The sequence below is a fragment of the Salvelinus alpinus genome, chromosome 5, assembly GCF_045679555.1.
Source record: "Salvelinus alpinus chromosome 5, SLU_Salpinus.1, whole genome shotgun sequence".
Lineage (NCBI taxonomy): Eukaryota > Metazoa > Chordata > Actinopteri > Salmoniformes > Salmonidae > Salvelinus > Salvelinus alpinus.
In genome coordinates this window covers 94,573,173-94,599,609 of record NC_092090.1, presented here as the reverse complement: position 1 = coordinate 94,599,609, position 26,437 = coordinate 94,573,173, and the positions used below count along the sequence as shown (strand labels likewise).

The window sequence follows — 26,437 nt, the reverse complement described above, 5'->3', positions numbered from 1 at the left end:
GAACTGACAAAGCGTGAAAAGCATGTGAAAGAAGAAGACTAAGAAGGCCTCTTTTGCTGTGGCAAAACCTCATTATTCCTCAAGCCCCTCTGTCTGAAAGGGAGGTGTTCCTCGGTGGAGATTACAATCTCCTCCCTCTTCAGTGAGCCTCCAGCAGTGTGAGAGTTTTGTGCACCGCCTCCCTCCATTCGCTCACTGGCCCTTTCATTCCCTCTCTCCCTCATTCCCTCTCTCCCTCATTCCCTCTATCCCTCCTCTCCAGCACTGGTTGCACCAGATCCGACTTAAAGAGCTACTCTTCTCTCTTGTTTATTGACTGAGATTTACCCCAAATAACCCTGCAAAGGCCAAGAAATGACTCCCTAAGGAAGGTATCCCAAAGTTTAAAGGTACAGTAGCAACTCTCTTCACACTTTTTAAAATGTGTTTATCTGACTGGCTGTGTGCTACTGTTTACTCATTACTCACTACTGATTAGTCACTGTGTGGCAGTTCACTACTCGTCCCTCATTATTGGTTAGTACCTATGTGGCAGTTTACTATTGGTTGCTTTCTATTGGTTACTCACTATCTGGCAGCTCAGACTGAACAAAAGCATTCTGTGCTTCCACATGTGGCATTACTAAAGCAGTGGAGTTTTGCTTCCTTCAGTTCTATGCTGTTTCATTGTAGCCTGAGCAATGTAGCCAACCTGGACTCAGGGGTAGACGTAACATAGTAAAAGTAAATCAAGAAAACACCAATTTGTATGATATGTTACATTTACTATGGTATGTCTTAATTTTTTAATGTCCATCATCCATTTCGTATATCATCTCGCGAATTACAATTTGTACAATATGTTACGAATTTGCAAAACGTACGAAATGCCATGAATTTCAAATAGTTATGACTGACGTTAGCTGGGTAGCTAACGTTAGCTAGGCTAGGGCTAAGGTTAGGGTTCGAACATGCAACCTTTGCATTGCTAGACGTTCGTTATATGTAACCGTCTGTCTTATGTAACCATACCAAAGATAACATATTATGCTAATTTCAGCGTCCCGGATTTAAATTTACTGTGTTACGTCTAGTCTATGAGACCAGGCTGGCTCCTACACTACAACAGCTACTACATAAAGAACCTGTCTGTATTCCTTATATTTTCAGTTCAGATATATTCATCTTTATTTTATATATTTCGTATACGTACATACAGTATGTTCACCTAAAACTGAAATCTAAAAGTAAATTATTGGTGATCAGATCGATGGCAATAGATAGATGACTTTTTTTTAGGTTATATGACTTTATTATTTATTTATTTTTAAATACATTTTACCCCCTTTTCTCCCCAATTTTTCGTGGTATCCAATCGCTAGTAATTACTATCTTGTCTCATCGCTACAACTCCCGTACGGGCTCGGGAGAGACGAAGGTCGAAAGCCATGCGTCCTCCGAAGCACAACCCAACCAAGCCGCACTGCTTCTTAACACAGCGCGCCTCCAACCCGGAAGCCAGCCGCACCAATGTGTCGGAGGAAACACCGTGCACCTGGCCCCCTCGGTTAGCGCGCACTGTGCCCGGCCCGCCACAGGAGTCGCTGGTTTAATGAGACAAGGATATCCCTACCGGCCAAACCCTCCCTAACCCGGACGACGCTAGGCCAATTGTGCGTCGCCCCACGGATCTCCCGGTCGCGGCCGGCTGCGACAGAGCCTGGGCGCGAACCCAGAGACTCTGGTGGCGCAGCTAGCGCTGCGATGCAGTGCCCTAGACCACTGCGCCACCCGGGAGGCCCTTATGACTTACTTTCTGTGAAAATATTATCCAATCCAATGTCATTTGATGTTGCTTTTGTGAAAGTTCCCTTTTCTTTCTGTTCATTCCCACTTGCCCCTTGAGAGTTTCATTTGTGATTATCATTGGAACGTGTAGGTCTACATACTGTACCGTTTTTTAGGTTTTAGTTGTCTGATACTTAATAGTGATTTTTCAATGGATCATTATGGTACATTTCCACTGGCAGGCTTTGCACCAGGTTTTGGTCCAGAGATTGTGGTTGGTAAGTGTGATGATTTGGGGTGGCAGTAACTGAAAGGTTGCTGGTTCGAATACCTGAGCTGACAAGGTGAAAAATCTGTGGATGTGCCTTAAGCAAAGCACTTAACCCTAATTTGCTCCAGGGGTGGCTGACCCAGTAAAACAATGCATTTCACTGCACCTATCTGGTGTATGTGACAATAAAACATGAATTAAACAAATACATATTATAGCCCTCTTCTTCTCTCACATTTTCCACCCTCCTTCCCTCCCCAGATTGTCTCATCTCAGCTCTAAGACCAGTGTGGGGAGCCAGACACAGAATCAGGATCTATAGATCCTCACAGGTGCTGGGAATATAGTGGTACCAGCAACAGCACTACCAGCAACAATGACCAAGAGCAACGGGGAGAACCCGCAGGCCCGAAGCCGAGTCAGACAGATCCGCGATGGCCTCCAGTCCCGTTCCCTGAAGGCTGTGCAGAGGGTGGAGAGTGTCACTAAGGATGATGTCAAGGGTTTCTTCCGCAGAAACGCCTTTGTGATCTTCACTGTCGCTGCGGTCATCATTGGCAAGTGTTGTGTCTTTTAGCCTTTTAGTTTGAGAAAATGAGAAAGGGCCAGGAAGAACAGAGTTGGTATTAATTTCCTCATATTCCTCATCCTATCTCTCTCTCTCTCTCACACACACACACACACACACACACACACACACACACACACACACACACACACACACACACACACACACACACACACACACACACATTATTAGATTTCCTTAACATTTTTTTGAAAAAGCATTGTGTTGAAGGTTGGTATCCACTTAGAATCGATGTTTTCATATTCTCCTTCTCACATCATACAAAATGGGACAATTTGGTCACGATTGATAATCCGCTGTGTCATCAGTGCATCTGATAGCAGTGTAACTTCCCACCATGCCTTCATGCTCTCAGGGAAGAATAATGGTGCGCCAGATGAAGTGAGTGGAGGAACCCTTCACTAACCTCTAACCTCTGCCCATTGACCCCTTAGCCTTTCCCAGCAGGATCACAGCCGGGAAAAAGCTCTGTGATAGAATTCCACACAGCCCCCAGAGAAAGGGTCAATTGAAGTGCCTGCTCCTCCTTTCCTGAACCCTAACCCTGCCACCTGGAGTCATGTTAAAATTAGGATCACACCAATACAGTGGCCCAAATGGCACCCTATACCTTATATTGTGCACTACGACCATAGGCTCTGGTCAAAAGTAGTGCACTATATAGGCATAATAGGGTGCCATTTGGGACACATACTCAACTTCTGTTAGGAGTTTTCGTACAAAGGGAACCTTTTTAAAATCACATATACACTGAGTGGACAAAACATTAGGAACACCTGTTCTTTCCATGATATAGACTGACCAGGTGAATCCAAGTGAAAGCTATGATCTCTTATTGATGTTAAATCTACTTTAATCAGTGTAAATGAAGAGGAGGAGATAGGTTAAAGAAGGATTTTTCAGCCTTGAGACAATTGAGACATGGATTGTGTATGTGTGCCATTCAGAGGGTGAATGGGCAAGATGAAACATATAAGTGCCTTTGAACAGGGTATGGTAGTAGGTGGCAGGCACACTGGTTTGAGTGTGTCAAGAACTGCAACGCTGCTGGGTCTTTCCACGCTCAACAGTTTCCCGTGTGTATGAAGAATGGTCGACCACCAAAACGACATCCAGCCAACTTGACACAACTGTGGGAAGCATTGGAGTCAACATGGGCCAGCATTCCTGTGGATCTCTTATGACACGTTGTAGAGTCCATGTCCCGATGAATTGAGACTGTTCTGAAGGAAAAGGAGGGTGCAACTCAATATTAGAAAGGTGTTCCTAATGTTTTGTACACTCAGTGTAGATCTCTTTAATGAGATATAAATCAGTGGGATTTTTGTGGATGGATAATTGCATGGATCTGTTCCAGTCAGACTATTATATAGATGAGGTTGTTTATTTTATTTGACAGGTATAGGGCTGGGATTTGCCCTGCGGCCGTACAAGATGACCTACCGCGAGGTGAAGTATTTCTCATTTCCTGGAGAGCTGCTGATGAGGATGCTGCAGATGCTGGTGCTTCCCTTGCTGGTGTCCAGTCTCATCACAGGTGAGACGAGGAACCGCCTGTTCCACCACACTGGAGTTGGGTGAAGTTACCCCTAGACGCTGATCTTGGGTCAGTTTAGTTTCCCACCCCCCACTAATGGTTTAGGTTTCGTTTGGGAGGCTGATCCTAGATCTGTACTTCATCCAGGAGTGTGCCCACTGATCATACCGTGGCTTTAACTCTACCAACATTGTTTATACTATTGCGATACTACTGCTGAGAACATGAATGGTTTAGCTGGACAAGCAGCTATAAGAAATTAACTGCTACTACGGCCCTAAAAACACAGAGGAAAAGTTTCCTCATCAATCTACACATAATACCCCATATTGACATTACAATACCCCATAATGACAAAGCAAAAACAGGTTTTTAGAGAATTGTGCTAATTTGTTCAAAATAAAAAACGTATATCACATTTACATAAATTTTCAGACCTTTTACTCAATACTTTGTTGAAGCACCTTTGGAAGTGATTATAGCCTCGAGTCTTCTTGGGCATGACGTTACAAACTTGGCACACCTGTATTTGGAGAGTTTCTCCCATTCTTCTCTGCAGATCTCCTCAAGATCTGTCAGGTTGGACAGGGAGCGTCGCTGCACAGCTATTTTCAGGTCTCTCCTGAGATGTTCGTTCTGGTTCAAGTCCGGGATCTGTCTGGGCCACTCAAGGACATTCAGAGACTAGTCCTGAAGCCAGTCCTTTGTTGTCTTGGCTGTGTGCTTAGAGTCATTGTCCTGCTGAAAGATTAACCTTCGCCCCAGTCTGAGGTCCTGAATGCTCTGGAGCAGGTTTTCATCAAGGATCTCCCTGTACTTTGCTCAGTTCATCTTTGAGTGACTGTGGTTGATGTGTGCAGAGGGTCCCTGGTTCGAGCCCAGGTTGGGGCGAGGAGAGGGAAGGAAGCTATACTGTTACATCATCCTACACCGTAGGGATGGTGCCAGGTTTCCTGCAGACGTGATGCTTGGCATTCAGGCCAAGGAGTTGAGTCTTGGTTTCATCAGATAAGAGAATCTTGTTTCTCATGGTCTGAGCATCCTTTAGGTGCCTTTTGGCAAACTCCAAGCAGGCTGTCATACCATAAAGGCCTGATTGGTGGAATAGTGCAGAGATGATTGTCCTTCTAAGGTTCTCCTATCTCCACAGAGGAACTCTGGAGCTCTGTCTGAGTGACCATTGAGTTCTTGGTCACCTCTCTGACCAAGGCCCTTCTCCCCGATTGCTCAGTTTGGCCGGGCGGCTAGCTCTAGAAAGAGTCTTGGTGGTTCCAAACTTCTTCCATTTAAGGATGACGGAGGCCACTGTGTTCTTGGGGACCTTCAATGCTGAAGAAATGTTTTGGTACCCTTCCCCAGATCTGTGCCTCGCACAATCCTGTCTCTGAGATCTACGGACAATTCCTTCGACCTCATGGCTTGGTTTTTGCTCTGACATGCACTGTCAACAGTGGAACCTTATATAGACAGGTGTGTGCATTTCCAAATCATGTCCAATCAATTGAATTTACCACAGGTGGATTCCAATCAAGTTGTAGAAACACCTCAAGGATGATCAATGGGAACGGGGTGCACCTGAGCTCAATTTCGAGTCTCATAGCAAAGGGTCTGAATGCTTTCTGTTTTTTATTTGTAATACATTTGCACAAAGTTCTAAAAACCTGTTTTCGCTTTGTCATTATGGGGTATTGTAATGTCATTATGGGGTTTTGTGATGTCATTATGGGGTTTGTGATGTCATTATGGGGTCTTGTGATGTCATTATGGGGTATTGTGTGTAGAACGATTGAGGATTTTTTTTTTATTCAATCCATTTTAGAATAAGGCTGTAACGTAACAAAATGTAGAAAAAGGGAAGGGGTCTGAATACTTTCCGAATGCACTGTAGCCTTTAGAAGAGGCCACTTTTCAACTCTTAACTAATACAATATTATGCATCATGTAAATTGTTTGTCCCATGTTTCAGGAGCTGAAATCAAAATAATCGCAGAAATGTTCCATATGCACAAAAAGCTTATTTCTCAAATTTTGTGCACAACTTGTTTACATCCCTGTTAGTGAGCACTTCTCCTTTGCCAAGATAATCCATCACCTGACAGATGGCATATCAAGAAGCTTATTAAACAGCATGATCATTACACAGATGCACCTTGTGCTGGGGTCAAGAAAGGGCCACTCTAAAATGTGCAGTTTTGTCACACAACACAATGCCACAGATGTGTCAAGATATGAGGGAGTGTGCAATTGGCATGCTGACTGCAGGTATGTCCACCAGAGCTTTTGCCGGAGAATTTAATGTTAATTTCTCGACCATAAACTGCCTACAATTTCGTTATAGAGAATTTGGCAGCATGTCCAAGGATTTTCCTCATATGAACTTTATCTCAGTAAAATCTTTGAAATTGTTGCGTTTATATTTGTGTTCAGTATATATTGATAGATATTGCTATGTGATTTAGGTGAACACTTTCTTTGTTGTTTCTTGACTTTACCATGTACCTCTGAGGTCACGTTCTAATGGCACCCTATTCCCTATATAGTGAACTTCTTTTATTCAGGCCAAGTACACTATTTAGGGGAATAAGTTGGTATTTAGGACCTAACCTGAGAGCAAACAGTATTCCATGTTTACCAGTGCATGTTTTTTGGGGTCCAGTTGTGCTTCTAAATGACCTTACAGGAGGGTCATGTTCCAAAGACAGATATTTGTATTTATTTGTCCCAATTCTTAGCCAATGTACATAGTCAAACCAAAACATCAGTGATGTTTCCGGACGGGCTCGTACCTTGTCGTGTCTGCTTGTTTGTATTTGACAGGAAGTGGGCGATATGCATGTGACCTCTGAGTGGTTGCTCACAGTGAGTGACAGAGGGCTGGCCCAGTTCCCTTGAAGTCCTCTTGGCCTATAATAACATGCTTTGTACCATGCAGCTCTTCATTAACATATCCTCTGAGCTAATGTCACATGATACATGATAGTAAACAAAGCTCTGTGTTTTCAGACCAAAGCTCTTCAAGAAATCCCTGTAGTATGTACAGTGGTGTAAAATACTTAAAAACCTTTTAAGAATCAGACCATTGTTTTCAATTTTGCCTAAAATGACATACCCAAGTCTAACTGCCTGTAGCTCAGGCCCTGAAGCAAGGATATGCATATTCTTGGTACCATTTGAAAGGAAACACTTTGACGTTTGTGGAAATGTGAAAGGAATGTAGGAGAATCAAACACAATAGATCTGTTAAAAGATAATACAAAGAAGAAAAAAAACGTTCCTTTGTATTTTTTTTGTACCATCATCTTTGAAATGCAAGAGAAAGGCCATAATGTACTACTCCAGCCCAGGTGCAATTTAGATTTTCGTGTATGTGAAAAGTTTTAGACTGATCCAATGAACCATTGCATTTATGTTCAATTTTTTTATTAAGTCTGCCCAAATGTGCCTAATTGGTTTATTGATACATTTTCAAGTTCATAACTGTGCACTCTCCTCAAACAATGTCATGGTATTCTTTCACTGTAATATCTACTGTAAATTGGACAGTGCAGTTAGATTAACAAGAATTTAAGCTTTCTAACCATATCAGATATGTCTATGTCCTGGGATGTTTTCTTGTTACTTACAACCTCATGCTAATCACATTAGCCTACGTTAGCTCAACCGTCCCGTGGGAGTGTCACCGACTTCAAAGTACTACATTTGCTTCACTACATTCCTGAAGAAAATAATGTAATTTCTACTCCATACATTTTCCCTGACACCCAAAAGTACTCATTACATTTTGAATGCTTCGCAGGACCGGAAAATTGCCTAATTCACGCACTTATCAAGAGAACATCCCTGGTTATCCCTACTGCCCCTGATCTGGTGGACCAACAAAACACATGCTTCATTTGAAAATGTACTTACTATGAAGGTGATATGTGGCTGTCCTACCTAGCTATCTTAAAATTAATGCATTATCTGTAAGTCACTCTGGCTAAATGACTAAAATGTCAAATAGAATAATAGTGTGAAGTTGTGAAAATGATGATAATTCCTTTTTAGTGTAAGAGCTGTTTAAAAAGACTGGTGTGATGGACTTTTGGCCTTCCTGGTGACATCACCAGGCAGTCAATTAGTTAATAGACCAATAAGAAAGAGAGTTTCAAACCACTCAGCCAATAACAACTCGTTTTCAGTTTTCCCTTCCCCAATCAGACCACTCCCAGTCAGCCCTTGCAAAAAGCTATTTTTGTTTATTTTTGACCATTTGAATTGAAAGCAATCACGCTAAGGTACTTAATTGTTACACAGAAATGATTTGATATTGAGATAAACACGGCTGCATTGGATCTTTAATCAATGCATTTGTAGGTACATCTGCACAGTATGTTTGTCAGCCAGCCAGCCAGCCTGTAATTTAATAGGATCTGTGTTCAGACTGAGCTCTGGGAAGTTGTAGTATCGAGCATAAACCTTCAGATCTGTTTTGGGGGAGTAAAGATAGGTGATGGAGTGTTGAGTTACAGATGAACAGATGGAATGGAGAGAGCGTAATGAAGGGGAAGAGTGAACTGAACAGGGGGTTGTTGTGAGACTAGGTGGTGCTGCTCCAGTGTGGTCGCCAGTCTCTTCACCCAACAGGAGCTTCCGACTCGGGTCGAGTAGGGTCAAGGGTCACGGTGGACATGCAGAGACAGCCTGGAGAGACAAAGCAGCCTTTCTCTCACCTCATGAAAAGAAACTCTTTCAGTAAGACGTTTCCCGCCTGTTTCCCGCCTGTTTCCCGCCTGTTTCCCAAAAAAAGGCATTTCACACTTTAAAAACGTGAGGGGGATGTTTTTCCCCCCATTTTTACTGGTGGTAATTTCATCTATAATTTAGAATTTGACAATGGAGGAAAGATCCATTGAAAGTGAAAGGAAATGTTTGGGTCTCTTTGATACTGCGAACTTTGTGTAGACTAAAGTAAACCCCCAAAAACAGTGAAGAAGAGAATAACTTTATTAAGGAGCATAATGGGCAATTATTTTCTGGAAATATATAATCTTATCAGTATTATTACATCTGTGAAAGTGTTTCCTCATCTAGCATACTGTGTTAAACAGCTGTAGGAAACATTACGTTGGTCATTGGCTCATAAAACCGCTGCAGGGTTTGATTTACACTATGAAATGGGAAACTCTTGTTGCCTGACTACATTGGAGTCTATGGTTAGAGAATGACATCAATGTTAACATTGGGTTGCTGCCACATTGAGACTTGAAATAAACACTTTGATTCAGACTACGACATATAGAGAATGTAGGGAAACTTTTTGGGATCCCATCAAATGCAAACATGGTAGTGATAAAAATGGATGGATATTGTTGAGCATGGCTAATATGACTTCTGATGGTGCAAAATATGTTACATACAACTTCGGATTGCAACATTGTAAGAAGAGTGAAACATTTAAATATATTGTGACATACAACATTTAAAGGGTTTGACACTTATTCTGAACAAAAACATAAACGCAACATGTAAAGTGTTGATCCCATTTTTCACTAGCTGAAATAATCTCAGAAATGTTCCAAAAAGCTTATTTCTCTCAAATTCTGTGGACAATTTTTAATTTTTTTTATTTTTTACATGCTTATTAGTGAGCAGATCTCCTAATATAATCCATCCACCTGACAGGTGTGGCTTATAAAGAAGCTGATTAAACAGCATGATCATTACACAGGTGCACCTTGTGCTGGGGACAATAAGGCCACTCTAAAAATGTGCAGTTTTGTCACACAACACAATGCCAGAAATGTCTCAAGTTTTGAGAGAGTGTGCAATTGGCATGGTGACTGCAGGAATGTCCACCAGAGTTGTTGCCAGATAATTTAATGTTAATTTCTCTACCATAAGGCGCCTCCAATGTTGTTTTAGAGAATTTGGCAGTATTTCCAACCGGCCTCACAACCGCAGACCACATGTAACCATGCCAGCCGTGGACCTCCACATCCGGCTTCTTCACCTGTGGGATCGTCTGAGACCAACTACCCAGACAGCTGATGAAACTGTGGGTTTGCACAACCAAAACATTTCTGCACAAACTGTCAGAAAACGTCTCAGGGAAGCTCATCTGCGTGCTCGTCGTCTTGACCTGACTGCAGTTTGGCGTCGTAACCGACTTCAGTGGGCAAATGCTCACCTTCGATGGCCACTGGCATGCTGGAGTAGTGTGCTCTTCACGGTTGAATCCTGGTTTCAACTGTACCGGACAGATAGCAGACAGCATGTATGGTGTCGGGTGGGCGAGCGGTTTGCTGATGTCAATGTTGTGAACAGAGTGCCCCATGGTGGCGGTGGGGTTATGTTATGAGCAAGCATAAGCTATGGATAACGAACACAATTGCTTTTTATCAATGGCAATTTGAATGCACAGAGATACCGTGACGAGATCCTGAGGCTTATTGTCGTGCCATTCATCCACCGCCATCACCTCATGTTTCAGCATGATAATCCGCAGCCCCATGTCGCAAGGATCTGTACACAATTCCTGGAAGCTGAAAATGGCCCAGTTCTTCCATGGCCTGCATACTCAGTCTTGTCACCCACTGAGCATGTCTGGAAGGATCTCGATCGACATGTACAACAGCATGTTCCATTTCCTTCCAATATCCATATGTTGTTTAGTGTATATCCCAATATGTTACTGTTAAATTGTACCGTAATATCTAGATGATTTCTGACATTGCCTGTCCTTCAAAGTATTTTGTTTGTTCCAAGTCATTAGATGGGAGAGGGAGAGAGAGACGGGGGTTGAGAGAGGGAAAGAGACGGCGGTAGAGAGAGGGAGAGACGGAGGTAGAGAGAGAGAAAGAGACGGCGGTAGAGAGAGGGAGAGACGGAGGTAGAGAGACGGAGTTAGAGAGAGGGAGAGACGGAGGTAGAGAGAGAGAAAGAGACGGCGGTAGAGAGAGGGAGAGACGGAGGTAGAGAGAGAGAGAGACAGAGGTAGAGAGAGAGAGAGGGTCTGGGGTCCGCTCACCAACCAAGAATTCAAAACACCAAATTGAGACTGCATGCAGAACTCTGCAAAAATATCCTCAGTGTACAACGTAAAACATCAAATAATGCATGCAGAGCAGAATTAGACCGATACCCGCTAATGATCAAAATCCAGAACAGAGCCGTTAAATTCTACAATCACCTAAAAGGAAGCGATTCCCAAACTTTCCATAACAAAGCCATCGCCTACAGAAAGATGAACCTGGAGAAGAGTCCCCTTAGCAAGCTGGTCCTGGGACTCTGTACACAAACCCAAACAGACCCCACAATGCCCCAGGACAGCAACACAATTAGACCCAACCAAATCATGAGAAAACAAAAAGAGAATTACTTGACACATTGGAAAGAATTAACAAAAAAACTGAGCAAACTAGAATGCTATTTGGCAGAGTACACAGTGGCAGAATACCTGACCACTGTGACTGACCCAAACTTAAAGAAAGCTTTGACTATGTACAGACTCAGTGAACATTGCTATTGAGAAAGTAGGCAGACCGCCGTAGGCAGACCTGGCTCTCAAGAGAAGACAGGTTGCGCACACTCCCCACAAAACGGGGTGGAAACTGAGCTGCACTTCCTAACCTCCTGCCAAATGTATGACCATATTAGAGACATATTTTCCTCAGATTACACAGATCCACAAAGAATTCAAAAACCAACCCAATTTTTTGATAAACTCCCATCTACTGGGTGAAATACCACAGTGTGCCATCACAGCAGCAAGATGTGTGACCTTTTGCCACAAGAAAAGGGCAACTAGTGAAGAACAAACACCTTTGTAAATTCAACCCATATTTATGTTTATTTATTTTCCCTTTTGTACTTTAACCATTTGCACATCGTTACAACACTGTATATATACATAATATGACATTTGTAATGTCTTTATTCTTTTGGAACTTCTGTGAGTGTAATGTTTACATGTTTCCCATGCCAATAAAGCCCTTAAATTGAAATTGAAATTGAATTGAGAGAGAGAGGGAGAGAGAGACATAGGTAGCGAGAGAGGCCTCTGTCGTTTTCTCCCTCTTTTCGTCAGCTGCTCTAATTACTGCTATGTGTGGTTTGCTTGTGACGAGGGCCCTCATGGCTCTCCTTCCTTGTCCTCTTACTACACATTGCATTTATGTTCTGCATTTCCTTCCGTTGCTTTCTAGAAGAGAAAAAAAACATATTGTGGCCAGGCATTTCATGACCCCACATAAGAGGGAAGTGCAGAGGTTGAAAGGGTGGGTGGGTGGATGAATGGGGAGATAGGGGGTGGGGTCATGGAGGTCATACAAGGGGTGTGTGGTGGGGCCTCTGCTCACATGAACCCACTCGTTAGTTCTAGTCCATTATTTAAATCAGGCTAATCCGTTTTTTACACTAACTCAGTGTATTCGGAAAGTATTCAGACCCTTTGACTTTTTCCACATTTTGTTACGTTACAACCGTATTCTAAAATGGATGAAACAGTTTTATTTCCCTCATCAATCTACATACAATACCCCATAATGACAAAGCAAAATACCTTATTTTTTGCTTTGTCATTATGGGGTATTGATGAGGAAGAAAAAAACAATTGATCAATTTTATAATAAAGCTGTAATGTAACAAAATGTGGAAAAAGTCAAGTGGTCTGAATAGTTTCTGAATACACTGTGCCTCTGTTTTGCTCATCTGGATGTATGTATAGTCTCTCATTTTAAAGTCAACACCACACTGTTGATGCACAGTTGGCAATGTAGGCCTAAACAGTGCCTTGATTGGCACGATCAGTTGTCTTCAAGATGTTATTGCCATAAAAAAATAGTCATAAAAATCACTGTTCATAAAAGGTCTAAGTCAATATAGAGCATCAGACTATCTGCATTTGCATCAGTTCAATACATGAAGGAACCCTGCAGGGAACTTCTACTTCTGACAGGCTTCAAATAAATAGTTATCTTTTGTCTGTTGTGCTAATGCTAGAGATCTGGGTTTGCGTCCCCAAAAGGCACCCTATTCCCTATATAGTGCACTACTTTTAAGTGAATAGAGTACCATTTAGGACAGAACTTATACAGAGTTAATGACCTCATGCTCATTGTCCGGGACCTATAGGAACTGAATAGGTATTGTGCTGGATGGCTGTGAATTTTAGTTGGCATAGCTCTAACATCACAATGTCTCCTCTACGCTCCTCTCCTCTAGAACTCTTTGAATAACCCTTCTGGATCCATTTATAACCCTTTTGAGTTCCATGTAGAACCTTTTACACAAAGGGTTCTACATGGAACCCAAAGGAGTTCTACCTGGAACCACAAATTATTCTACCTGCAACCAAAAAGGGTCTTGCTATGGGGACAGCTGAAGAACCCTGTTGGAACCCTTTTCCTAAGGGTGTACAGCACTTTGGTTTAATGAACATTCTCTGTATGAGAAAGTAATTATTTCACTCTCAAGGATGAAAATGCGGTGGCTGCATTTCTTGTTGCCAAAGTGACGGGGGAGAATCAATGTAGCTGTGCAAGCTGGACTAAGTCAACAAGTTTTCCCAGGGTTGTCCAAAAGGGAAAAAGGGGGTGGGGGGAGTAAAGAAAGAGAATTGCAGGCAATAAGATTAGTGTGTAAAGGGGGAGAGCGGAGGAGAGCGACTGGGACAGAGGGCCATGTAGGGGTCACACAGTGCACCTCTGAAAAGAACACATGCATCACATCTCATTCACACAAAAGGCTGAACTGGGGGAATACCCCATAAGGACAGCTGACACTGAAAATATGTCGCTAACTAACGTCATTGCTATTGAAGCAAGCTCATTGTCCCAGTATGTTTTCCTCCCCGGAATAACAATTTAAAAAAAAATCTCACTTTAACATCGTTTACATCCCGTCAAAGAGATTCAAACTCAGGTACAGTGACCCAGCTGAAGCAGTCCAGCCTGAAAGTCACAGCTAGTTTCAATTCCTGTGTGAGAAAAAGTCAGGGGAGAGTGGTGGGCTGTGTCCCAAATAGCGCCCTAGTCATTATAGAGGGAATAGGGAGACATTTGGGACACAAACTTGGTGAGCAGGACAGGTCTGGGATTGTCGTCAAGTGTTTTCTCTATTCTCAGACTGACTCACCAGGCTGTCTTTTTGTACCACCAGGCATTGCAGCATTGGACAGCCGTGCCTCTGGGAAGATGGGTATGCGGGCAGTGGTGTACTACATGACCACCACAGTCATCGCAGTCTTCATCGGCATCGTCATGGTGCTCATCATCCACCCTGGGAAGGGCTCCAAGGATGAATTCAAAAATCAGCAGAAGATCGAGCAGGTCAGCCCTGCTGACGCTTTCCTGGACCTCATCAGGTAGGCCATAATTATTGTTGAGTATTCAGGGTGGTGCCCTGACCGGGACTCAAACCCAGGTCCAGCGATTGTCAACCCAACACCTTAACCGTTACGCCAAGAGGTCCGAAATTTGCTGACGAGGTCACTTGGTGTTGTGTTAGAGTCGCAACTGTACTTTATACTGCTTCCTGTTGCTGTTCAGTTGTTGTTTCCTGTTGTCATTCTGTTGTTGCTTCCTGTTGTCATTCTGTTGTTGTTTCCTGTTGCTGTTCTGTTGTTGTTTCCTCTTGCTATTCTGCTGTTGCTTCCTGTTGCTGTTCTGTTGTTGCTTCCTGTTGCTGTTCAGTCGTTGCTTCCTGTTGCTGTTCTGTTGCTGTTCTGTCTTTGCTTCCTGTTGCTCTTCTGTTGTTGCTTCCTGTTGCTGTTCTGTTCTGATTTTCTCTTACATTCACATGAATGATCAGTTTGTCACTTTAAAGGAAAATAAATAGCAAGTACAATGCTTTTTCAGTATTGAGATTTTATTGGTTTGTTTCTCTCTTCTAGAAACATGTTCCCTCCAAACATTGTGCAAGCTTGCACACAGCAGGTAAGTCCTTTTCTGTTCCAAAATGTAAACCTGGACCGTACATCGATCTCACTGACAGATTTGTACGAAGGGAACAATGTGAAACCCAGAACAATGCCGTATCCAGATAGTATTAACGAAGCCTAGTAATATAACCCACAGGGGAATATCAGAGTCCACTGCTTATCGCGAATACACTGAGTATACCAAACATTAGGAACACCTTCCTCAGAACAGACTCAATTCATTGGAGCATGGACTCTACAAGGGGTAGAAAGCGTTCCACAGGGATGCTGGCCCATGTTGACTCCAATGCTTCCCACTGTTGTGTCATGTTGGCTGGATATCCTTTGGGTGGTGGGCCATTGTTGATACTCTGGTGAGTGTCAAAAACCCAGCAGCGTTGTTGCAGTTCTTGACACAAACCGGTGCACCTGGCACATACTATCATACCCCTTTCAAAGGCACTTAAATAATTGTGTCTTGCCCATTCACCCGCTGAATGGCACACATACACTATCCATGTCTCAAGGCTTAGAAATCCTTATTTAACCTGTCTCCTCCCCTTCATCTACACTATTTGAAGTGGATTTAACAGTTGACATCAAAAAGAGTTCATAGATTTCACCTGGTCAGTCTGTCATGGAAATAGTAGGTGTTCTTAATGTTTTGTACACTCAGTGTACATGACATATTATACAATAACATATACCATTTAGCAGATGTTTTTATCCATAGAGACTTACAGTCATGCATGCATACATTTATCATATCGGTGGTCCCAGGAATCCAACCCACTAGCCTGGCATTGCAGGTGCCATGCTCAACCCACTGAGCTACAGAGGACCAGGTCTTTTATGTAATAAAGTGTGTTGGTTTTTTCATTGTTAATCTCTTCATAGAAATCTACCTGCCTGTATACAGTGGATTCGGGAAAGTATTCAGACCCCTTGACTTTCCAAATTTTGTTACGTTACAGCCTTATTCTAAAATAGATTTTTTTTTAAATCCTAATCAAATCAAATCAAATTTTATTTGTCACATACACATGGTTAGCAGATAATAATGCGAGTGTAGCGAAATGCTTGTGCTTCTAGTTCCGACAATGCAGTAATAACCAACGAGTAATCTAACCTAACAATTCCACAACTACTACCTTATACACACAAGTGTAAAGGGATAAAGAATATGTACATAAAGATATATGAATGAGTGATGGTACAGAACATTTACATTACATTTAAGTCATTTAGCAGACGCTCTTATCCAGAGCGACTTACAAATTGGTGCATTCACCTTATGATATCCAGTGGAACAACCACTTTACAATAGTGCATCTAACTCTTTTAAGGGGGGGGGGGTTAGAAGGATTACTTTATCCTATCCTAGGTATTCCTTAAAGAGGTGGGGTTTCAGGTGTCTCCGGAAGGTGGTGATTGACTCCGCTGACCTGGCGGCGTGAGGGAGTTTGTTCCACCATTGGGGTGCCAGAGCAGCGAACAGTTTTGACTGGGCTGAGCGGGAACTGTACTTCCTCAGAGGTAGGGAGGCGAGCAGGCCAGAGGTGGATGAACGCAGTGCCCTTGTTTGGGTGTAGGGCCTGATCAGAGCCTGAAGGTACGGAGGTGCCGTTCCCCTCACAGCTCCGTAGGCAAGCACCATGGTCTTGTAGCGGATGCGAGCTTCAACTGGAAGCCAGTGGAGAGAGCGGAGGAGCGGGGTGACGTGAGAGAACTTGGGAAAGTTGAACACCAGACGGGCTGCGGCGTTCTGGATGAGTTGTAGGGGTTTAATGGCACAGGCAGGGAGCCCAGCCAACAGCGAGTTGCAGTAATCCAGACGGGAGATGACAAGTGCCTGGATTAGGACCTGCGCCGCTTCCTGCGTGAGGCAGGGTCGTACTCTGCGAATGTTGTAGAGCATGAACCTACAGGAACGGGTCACCGCCTTGATGTTAGTTGAGAACGACAGGGTGTTGTCCAGGATCACGCCAAGGTTCTTAGCACTCTGGGAGGAGGACACAATGGAGTTGTCAACCGTGATGGCGAGATCATGGAACGGGCAGTCCTTCCCCGGGAGGAAGAGCAGCTCCGTCTTGCCGAGGTTCAGCTTGAGGTGGTGATCCGTCATCCACACTGATATGTCTGCCAGACATGCAGAGATGCGATTCACCACCTGGTTATCAGAGGGGGGAAAGGAGAAGATTAATTGTGTGTCGTCTGCATAGCAATGATAGGAGAGACCATGTGAGGATATGACAGAGCCAAGTGACTTGGTGTATAGCGAGAATAGGAGAGGGCCTAGAACAGAGCCCTGGGGGACACCAGTGGTGAGAGCACGTGGTGCGGAGACAGATTCTCACCACGCCACCTGGTAGGAGCGACCTGTCAGGTAGGACGCAATCCAAGCGTGGGCCGCGCCGGAGATGCCCAGCTCGGAGAGGGTGGAGAGGAGGATCTGATGGTTCACAGTATCAAAGGCAGCCGATAGGTCTAGAAGGATGAGAGCAGAGGAGAGAGAGTTAGCTTTAGCAGTGCGGAGCGCCTCCGTGACACAGAGAAGAGCAGTCTCAGTTGAATGACTAGTCTTGAAACCTGACTGATTTGGATCAAGAAGGTCATTCTGAGAGAGATAGCAGGAGAGCTGGCCAAGGACGGCACGTTCAAGAGTTTTGGAGAGAAAAGAAAGAAGGGATACTGGTCTGTAGTTGTTGACATCGGAGGGATCGAGTGTAGGTTTTTTCAGAAGGGGTGCAACTCTCGCTCTCTTGAAGACGGAAGGGACGTAGCCAGCGGTCAAGGATGAGTTGATGAGCGAGGTGAGGTAAGGGAGAAGGTCTCCGGAAATGGTCTGGAGAAGAGAGGAGGGGATAGGGTCAAGCGGGCAGGTTGTTGGGCGGCCGGCCGTCACAAGACGCGAGATTTCATCTGGAGAGAGAGAGGAGAAAGAGGTCAAAGCACAGGGTAGGGCAGTGTGAGCAGAACCAGCGGTGTCGTTTGACTTAGCAAACGAGGATCGGATGTCGTCGACCTTCTTTTCAAAATGGTTGACGAAGTCATCAGCAGAGAGGGAGGAGGGGGGAGGAGGGGGAGGAGGATTCAGGAGGGAGGAGAAGGTGGCAAAGAGCTTCCTAGGGTTAGAGGCAGATGCTTGGAATTTAGAGTGGTAGAAATTGGCTTTAGCAGCAGAGACAGAAGAGGAGAATGTAGAGAGGAGGGAGTGAAAGGATGCCAGGTCCGCAGGGAGGCGAGTTTTTCTCCATTTCCGCTCGGCTGCCCGGAGCCCTGTTCTGTGAGCTCGCAATGAGTCGTCGAGCCACGGAGCAGGAGGGGAGGACCGAGCCGGCCTGGAGGATAGGGGACATAGAGAGTCAAAGGATGCAGAAAGGGAGGAGAGGAGGGTTGAGGAGGCAGAATCAGGAGATAGGTTGGAGAAGGTTTGAGCAGAGGGAAGAGATGATAGGATGGAAGAGGAGAGAGTAGCGGGGGAGAGAGAGCGAAGGTTGGGACGGCGCGATACCATCCGAGTAGGGGCAGTGTGGGAAGTGTTGGATGAGAGCGAGAGGGAAAAGGATACAAGGTAGTGGTCGGAGACTTGGAGGGGAGTTGCAATGAGATTAGTGGAAGAACAGCATCTAGTAAAGATGAGGTCAAGCGTATTGCCTGCCTTGTGAGTAGGGGGGGAAGGTGAGAGGGTGAGGTCAAAAGAGGAGAGGAGTGGAAAGAAGGAGGCAGAGAGGAATGAGTCAAAGGTAGACGTGGGGAGGTTAAAGTCACCCAGAACTGTGAGAGGTGAGCCATCCTCAGGAAAGGAACTTATCAGGGCGTCAAGCTCATTGATGAACTCTCCAAGGGAACCTGGAGGGCGATAAATGATAAGGATGTTACGAACGACATTTTACATACATTTACATTATTTTATTTTTACATGTTACAGAACGGCATAGGCAAGATGCAGTAGATGGTATAGAGTACAGTATATACATATGAGATGAGTAATGTAGGGTATATAAACATAAAGTGGCATAGTTTAAAGTGGCTAGTGATACATGTATTACATAAAGATGGCAAGATGCAGTAGATGATATAGAGTACAGTATATACATATACATATGAGATGAGTAATGTAGGGTATGTAAACATTATATTAAGTGGCATTGTTTAAAGTGGCTAATGATACATTTTTACATACATTTCCATAAATGTCCATTATTAAAGTGGCTGGAGTTGAGTCAGTATGTTGGCAGCAGCCACTCAGCCACTACACACAATACCCCATATTGACAAAGCAAAAATGGGTTTTTAGACATTTTTGCTAATTTATAAAAAATAACAACTGAAATACCTTATTTACATAAGTATTCAGACCCTTTGCTATTAGACTCGAAATTGAGCTCAGGTGCATCCTGTTTCAATTGATCATCCTTGAGCTGTTTCTTCAACTTGATTGGGGTCCAGCTGTGGTAAATTCAATTGATTGGACATGATTTGGAAAAGCACACACCTGTCTATTTAAGGTCCCACAGTAGACAGTGCATGTCAGAGCAAAAACCAAGTTGTGAGTTCGAAGGAATTGTCCGTAGAGCTCTGAGACAGGATTGTGTCGAGGCACAGATCTGGGGAAGGTAACCAACATTTTTTATAGCAGCATTGAAGGTCCTCAAGAACACAGTGGCCTCCATCATTCTTAAATGGAAGAAGTTTGTAACCACCAAGATTCTTCCTAGACCTGGCCACCCGGCCAAACAGAGCAATCGAGTAGAAGGGTCTTGGTCAGGGCGGTGACCAAGAATCCGATGGTCACTCTGACAGAGCTCTGGAGTTCCTCTGTGGAGATAGGAGAACCTTCCAGAAGGACAACCATCTCTGCAGCACTCCACCAATCAGGCCTTTATGGTAGAGTGTCCAGACGGAAGTCACTCCTCAGTAAAAGGCACATTACAGCCCGCTTGGAGTTTGCCAAAAGTTTGCCAAAAGGCACCATGAGAAATAAGATTCTCTGGTCTGATGAAACCAAGACTGAACGCTTTGGTTTGAATGCCAAGCATCAAGTCTGGAGGAAACGAGTCACCATCCCTACGGTGAAGCATGGTGGTGGCAGCATCATGCTGTGGGGATGTTTTTCAGTGGCAGGAACTGGTAGACTAGTCAGGAACGAGGGAAAGATTAACTGAGCAAAGTACAGAGAGATCCTTGATGAAAACCTACTCCAGAGCGCTCAGGACCTCAGACTGGGGTGAAGGTTCATCTTCCAACAGGACAATGACTCTAAGCACACAACTAAGACAATGCAGGAGGGGCTTCGGGACAAGTCTCTGAATGTCCTTGAGTGGCCCAGTCAGAGCCCGGACTTGAATCAAATCGAACATCTCTAGAGAGACCTGAAAATAGATGTGCAGCGATGCTCCCTATCCAACCTGACAGAGCTTGAGGAGATCTGCAGAGAAGAATGGTAGAAACTCCCCAAATACAGTTGTGCCAAGTGTCATGACGTGCCCTTGGGGGAAGGATCATAGGCCCCCCCCCCCCCCGTCTCTCTCTCCACAGTTTTATGAAAACTCTCTGTCCCACTCTCAGCAATGGAAGTTAAATCCCTTTGTTACCACAGGGAGAGACATTGCAGTACAGTAAACAGTATTTCTGTATTCCAAACATTTGGAATGGTCCATGGGTATTTAAAGAACAATCCTGTCAAATTTGGTAATAATTTGTGATGTAACTAAAGACGGTAGAACAACATAACTGTATCTCTGACTGTATATATTTACCCGTTATCAGACTCGCAGGAGGAACGTATATGATTAAATGTGAAACTATTTGTGAGAAGATGTAATGTGATGTAAGCCTTCTAAATGAGAGAATTGTTTTTCATTTGAAGTCTTCACCAAGTCAGTGGCCACGCCCACATGAGCACAGAAATGACATCGGCGTCATAGAACGTCCCCTTTTCCCAGAGTGTATAAAACCCACTTCCATCAAAATTTACATTAGGCCAACGAGACCAACAGCGTGAGCTGAGAGGCACGTAATGGCTAGAACTCTGAAACTTTCAACAGAGAAGAAGAAAATCTCTACAAAACTAAAGAATACACATTCACAGTCTGCAGCTGTATATGTAAAATAGTCTAGGAAACTCAACCGAAGACGAGAGGAGAACATTTCCCTATCAAACGACCATTGGTACATCTCACGTATCCATTGTAACAGACAGACGCTACAACTACAAAGGATCTGGGGGACAAACCAGAGACTTTCTGTCGACTGACTCTCCAGCAGATGGACTGGCGATCTCAACAGAGACAGCAAAGGCATACAATCGTAAATATGTAAATTGAAATTATTTTCGAATGAGCGGCCATTCATGTACAAAGTATTAGCATTTCCATGAGCATAGTTATCAGCTGTGTGTACAATAGTGGAGTCGTTTGTTTTTTCTCCCGCTCTTTCTCACCTGCCCCTCCCTTTTAATTTGTGTAACAAGCCGTCATATCGGTTTTGTCCACTAGTGACTTTTCATTGTATCATGTTAGTAACCAATGTATAACCTATCCTGTGTGTGTTTATGTACTTCTGTGTGATTATTTAGTTAGTAAATAAATAATTAAGCAATTGGTATATCACTGATTCATCATTTATGCTAGGGTTCGTGCTGATATCCAAGAGTTTGCGACATTCAGAATATGACTGATGAGGTAATAATACATTAATAAGGGACTGTAATCGATAAGATGTGAAAATATCTGAGAGAGTTAAATTCTGGAAATAGTAACTCTTTAAATAACATTTTCCCGTGGTGTTTACATGATTAGTTTAATCAGGTAATAATTACACATAGAGAATTGATTTGATAATTTAACAGTCTTCACATTATTGATAGTCCAAGACACGCTTGTAGCATCATATCCAAAAAGACTCAAGGCTGTAATTGTTGCCAAAGGTGCTTCAACAAAGTACTGAGAAAAGGGTCTGAATGTGATATTTCAGGTTTTTTTGCAAAGTTTTTGCTTTGTCATTATGTGGTATTGTGTGTAGATTGATAAGGGGAAAAAACGATTTAATCCATTTTAGAATAAGGCTGCAACGTAACAAAATGTGGAAAAGTCAAGGGGTCTGAATACTTTCTGAGTAGACTGTATATACACTGAACAAAAATCAATAAAGCTTTGTACCTTTGCCCTACAGTTTAAAACGCAGTACGGAAAGAGAGTGGTCCATGTGAAGATGACGGTGAACGATACCCTCTTCGTCTTGAACGGGACCCAGGGGCAGCATATCATGCGTGAGGAGGTGATCCCCATCCCGGGGCAGGTGAACGGGGTCAATGCCCTGGGTCTGGTCGTGTTCTCCATATGCTTCGGTCTCATCATTGGCAGCATGAAGGAGCAGGGAAAGCCCCTCAAGGACTTCTTTGTCTGTCTCAACGAGGCTATCATGAGACTGGTGGCCATTATCATGTGGTGCGTGGTGTAGTGTTAGGCATGGTTTGAATTAGGTTTAGGGTGAAGTTGCCCCTAGACATTGATCTTGGTTCAGTTTTAGGATTGTGGGACTGGAAGCTGATCCTAAATTTGAACCTAGGGGATTCCTCACCCCGGAGCGTTCAAATTACAAGGTGGCTGGGAATTACAGGGTGGCTGGGAATTACAGGCTGGTTAGGAATTACAGGCTGGTTAGGAATTACAGGCTGGTTGGGAATTACAGGGAATTACAGGGCTGGTTGGGAATTACAGGGTGGCTGGGAATTACAGGGTGGCTGGGAATTACAGGGTGGCTGGGAATTACAGGGTGGCTGGGAATTACAGGATGGCTGGGAATTAAAGGGTAGCTGGGAATTACAGGGTGGCTGGGAATTACAGGGTGGCTGGGAATTACAGGGTGGCTGGGAATGAAAGAGTGGCTGGGAATTAAAGGCTGGTTGGGAGTTGCAGGCTGATTGGGAATTACTGGGTGGTTGGGAATTACAGAGTGGCTGGGAATTAAAGCGTGGCTGGGAATTTAAATCTCAATGTACCGGTCTCTCACCATTTAATTAACCTCTATATCTATCCAATAAAGAGAAAATACTTCAAAAAATAAGAAAAGTAGAACTTGGTGTTGTGTACTATGTGATAGTGGAAATGTGTTGATCTTGACGGTACCACAATAACGTGATGTAGCTAATTATCAGCACTCGCTTGGTATTGTGAGCCTAAATTTGACGTGGGATTTATTTTGCTTTTTTTTTTTGCATCAGGTATGCACCCGTTGGTATTCTGTTTCTCATAGCTGGGAAGATAGTGGAGATGGATGACATCACAGAAACGGGCGGCCAGTTGGGCATGTACACTATAACAGTCATCATTGGCCTGTCTATCCATGCCTTCCTGGTACTGCCCACACTCTACTTTGTGATCACACGGAAGAATCCCTTTGTCTTCATCTGTGGAATCCTACAGGCTCTCATCACCGCGTTGGGGACCTCATCTAGGTGAGTTGTCATGGTGATAGACAGTAGATCTGACTTTTCTGACTCCTAATGTCTCTTCTGTCTCTCTCTCTCTCTCTCTTGCCTTTCCTCCTGTTCACCCTCAGCTCAGCCACGTTGCCTATCACATTTAAGTGTCTGGAGGAGAACAATGGGATAGATAAGAGAGTGACACGCTTCGTGCTGCCAGTGGGCGCCACCATCAACATGGACGGCACCGCCTTGTACGAAGCTATCGCGGCTCTCTTCATAGCCCAGGTCAACAACATGGACATGAACTTTGGACAGATCCTCACTATAAGGTATGTCCATCCAGTCCATTAACCAAGCTCTTTGGGATGAATCATGACCTACGCTTAGTCTCCCACTAACATCAATGCAAATTCATGGAAGTTAAGATATATTTTTCTGGGATTTAGTAAGCTTCTGGGAAAAGGAGGAGCGGCAGAGGTTGGTTTCCGTGAAACTGAATGAGTCAAGGGTTTGTTAAGGATCGTTGTCCCTTCCACGGAACGGTTGAGCTAACGTAGCCTAATGCGATTAGCATGAGGTTGTAAATAACAAGAACATTTCCCAGGAGAATGTTCATAGACATATCTGATATTGGCAGAAAGATTAAATTATTGTTAATCTAACTGCACTGTGTCTTACAGAAGTGATGTGTCCACAGAACTAGAATGACATAACGGGTGGACTGGCAGCTAGTGTGTTCATCTAATCCAATGTTTCCCAAACTATGTCCTCGGGACCCCAAACAGTGTATGTTATTTTTATTTTTTTTAACTAGGCAAGTCAGTTAAAGAACAAATACTTATTTTAAATGACGGCCTAGGAACAGTGGGTTAACTACCTTGTTCAACGACAGATTATTTTTTACCTTGTCAGCTCGGGGATGCGATCTTGCAACCTTTCGGTTACTAGTCCAACGCTCTAACCACTAGGATACCTGCCGCCCCACTACACAGTAGATTAGTTTATTATTTGAATCAGCTGTGTAATGCTAGGGAAAAACAACAGAACATGCACCCTTTGAGGACCGAGTTCGGCAAACCCTGATCTAATCTAATCTATTTCTTTGGTTGTGTCTCTCTGTCCTGTGGAATAGCATCACGGCCACAGCAGCAAGTATCGGTGCAGCTGGGATACCACAGGCTGGACTGGTCACCATGGTGATTGTGCTGACCTCTGTTGGACTGCCCACTGATGACATCACCCTCATCATTGCAGTGGATTGGTTCCTGTGAGTACAGTCTATTTTCTGTGACAATTATTTATAGTTTGACTGATATGATCATCTTCAAAAGAAGTTTGGATATTTACTGTGTGGACAGTGTCAGACACAGGGATGGAATTGAAGGATTTGGGGTCCTGACCAGCTGGACTAGTAGACTGCAGTTTCTACCAGCCCATGTGTTGTTCCACTAGCCAAGGGTCCAAAATCTATGCCATGCCATATTTAAGAAGACAGATTTCGGGCTATATTTTGGCATATTTTCTACTAGCCTGGTCTGAAAACTAGCCAGTGACTAACGGGTTAGCTTAATTTCCATCTCTGGACAGAAACCAAAGCGTTAGGGAAGACTCAGTCAGTATAGGTAGTGAGACTCCCTTCACATTCCATTCTCCCGAATCCATCTGTTTCTGATTCTATCGACATGTGATTCCTCTAGAGATCTCATGCATGGGATCTAGTGGCTGAGCGTTTCAACTTTTATTTTCTGAGGTTATTTAAACATACCCATTGTGTTCAACGATAATCATAATATTGTTGTATAGGGGTATTATATATTTTGTATTGTAGATATGTAGTGGTGTAATAATGTTATATGATGTAGTGTTTTATATTTGGTTTTATATGTAATGTAAGTGCTTTAATATATTTCGACCCCAGGTAGAATAGCTGCTGCCTTGGCAGGAACTAATGGGCATCCCTAATAAACCACAGGAAGTGTAGCTGCTGCCTTGGCAGGAACTAATGGGCATCCCTAATACACCCCAGGAAGTGTAGCTGCTGCCTTGGCAGGAACTAATGGGCATCCCTAATAAATCCTATTAAATACAAATAATGTCTACCAGTTTGTGAAATGATACGCCTGGGTTTAGTTTGCCAAACCTCCAATGGAAAATAAACTGTTTTTTTCTCTCTAAGAAAAAGTGCATACCTTTGCCAAATTTCACACCAAAGTGTTGCCTCTGTGCAAACCTTGCCTTTTCTTTGGGGAGAAAAATTATTTTTGAAATTGAGTCCCTTGTAGGAAAGCTGAAAGAGTAATATTCTGAGTGTTACATTCCCTTTCTGTACGGTATATTATCTCTAACAACTGGACTCCCTCCATTTTATACAGAGACAGGTTGCGTACCACCACTAACGTGCTGGGAGACTCGATTGGCACAGGTATTGTTGAGTATCTGTCTCGTCATGAGTTACAATCCAAGGATGCGGAGATGGGGAACTCTGTGGTGGAAGAGAAAGACAAGAAATCCTACCAGCTCATCGCCCACGAGAACGAGTATGAAAACGAGAAGCCTCCAGACAGTGAGACCAAGATGTAGCACCACAGTTTGACCACTGTGGTGTTTTTAATCCCATGGTAAAGGGAAGCAACCCATATCAATCCTCAAAACACTAAAAAAATGATATTGTTTGTTTAGACCAAGAAGCTGAACCAAGAGTATGTACAGGATGTATTTTATTTGATCAAGAGTTCTGCAGCCGTTCGTGGTAATTAGATTTCATTGAATAACTTCTGCAGCCGTTCGTGCTGATTAGATTTCATTGAATAACTTCTTGATATTGATCTAATCAAGAAGATACAGTGGGGTCTGAAATCATTAACACCGTTGATAAAAATCTGCAAAAATGACCGTATCAAATAAATAATTAAAATACCGAGTTATATTGTATGCACAAAAAA

General features: G+C 43.5%; 1 protein-coding gene across 1 annotated transcript; it reads left to right on the top strand.

Moving 5' to 3' along the window:
* Positions 1-241: 241 nt before the first annotated feature.
* LOC139577260 (excitatory amino acid transporter 1-like) lies at positions 242-26,437 on the top strand. Its single transcript, XM_071404250.1, has 10 exons — positions 242-389; positions 2,300-2,595; positions 4,027-4,164; positions 14,305-14,509; positions 15,038-15,080; positions 22,241-22,515; positions 23,292-23,525; positions 23,630-23,824; positions 24,628-24,762; positions 25,868-26,437. Exons 2-10 carry the CDS (start codon positions 2,415-2,417, stop codon positions 26,073-26,075), a joined length of 1,614 nt encoding a protein of 537 aa, XP_071260351.1. The 5' UTR covers positions 242-389; positions 2,300-2,414; the 3' UTR covers positions 26,076-26,437.

Bases quoted from the DNA above. Each gene is read 5' to 3' on its own strand.
- LOC139577260 (XM_071404250.1), top strand. From the start codon at position 2,415: ATGACCAAGAGCAACGGGGAGAACCCGCAGGCCCGAAGCCGAGTCAGA. The intron at 15,081-22,240 runs GTAAGTCCTTTT...TTTGCCCTACAG, and splicing joins TGCAAGCTTGCACACAGCAG to TTTAAAACGCAGTACGGAAA. The intron at 23,825-24,627 runs GTATGTCCATCC...CCTGTGGAATAG, and splicing joins GGACAGATCCTCACTATAAG to CATCACGGCCACAGCAGCAA.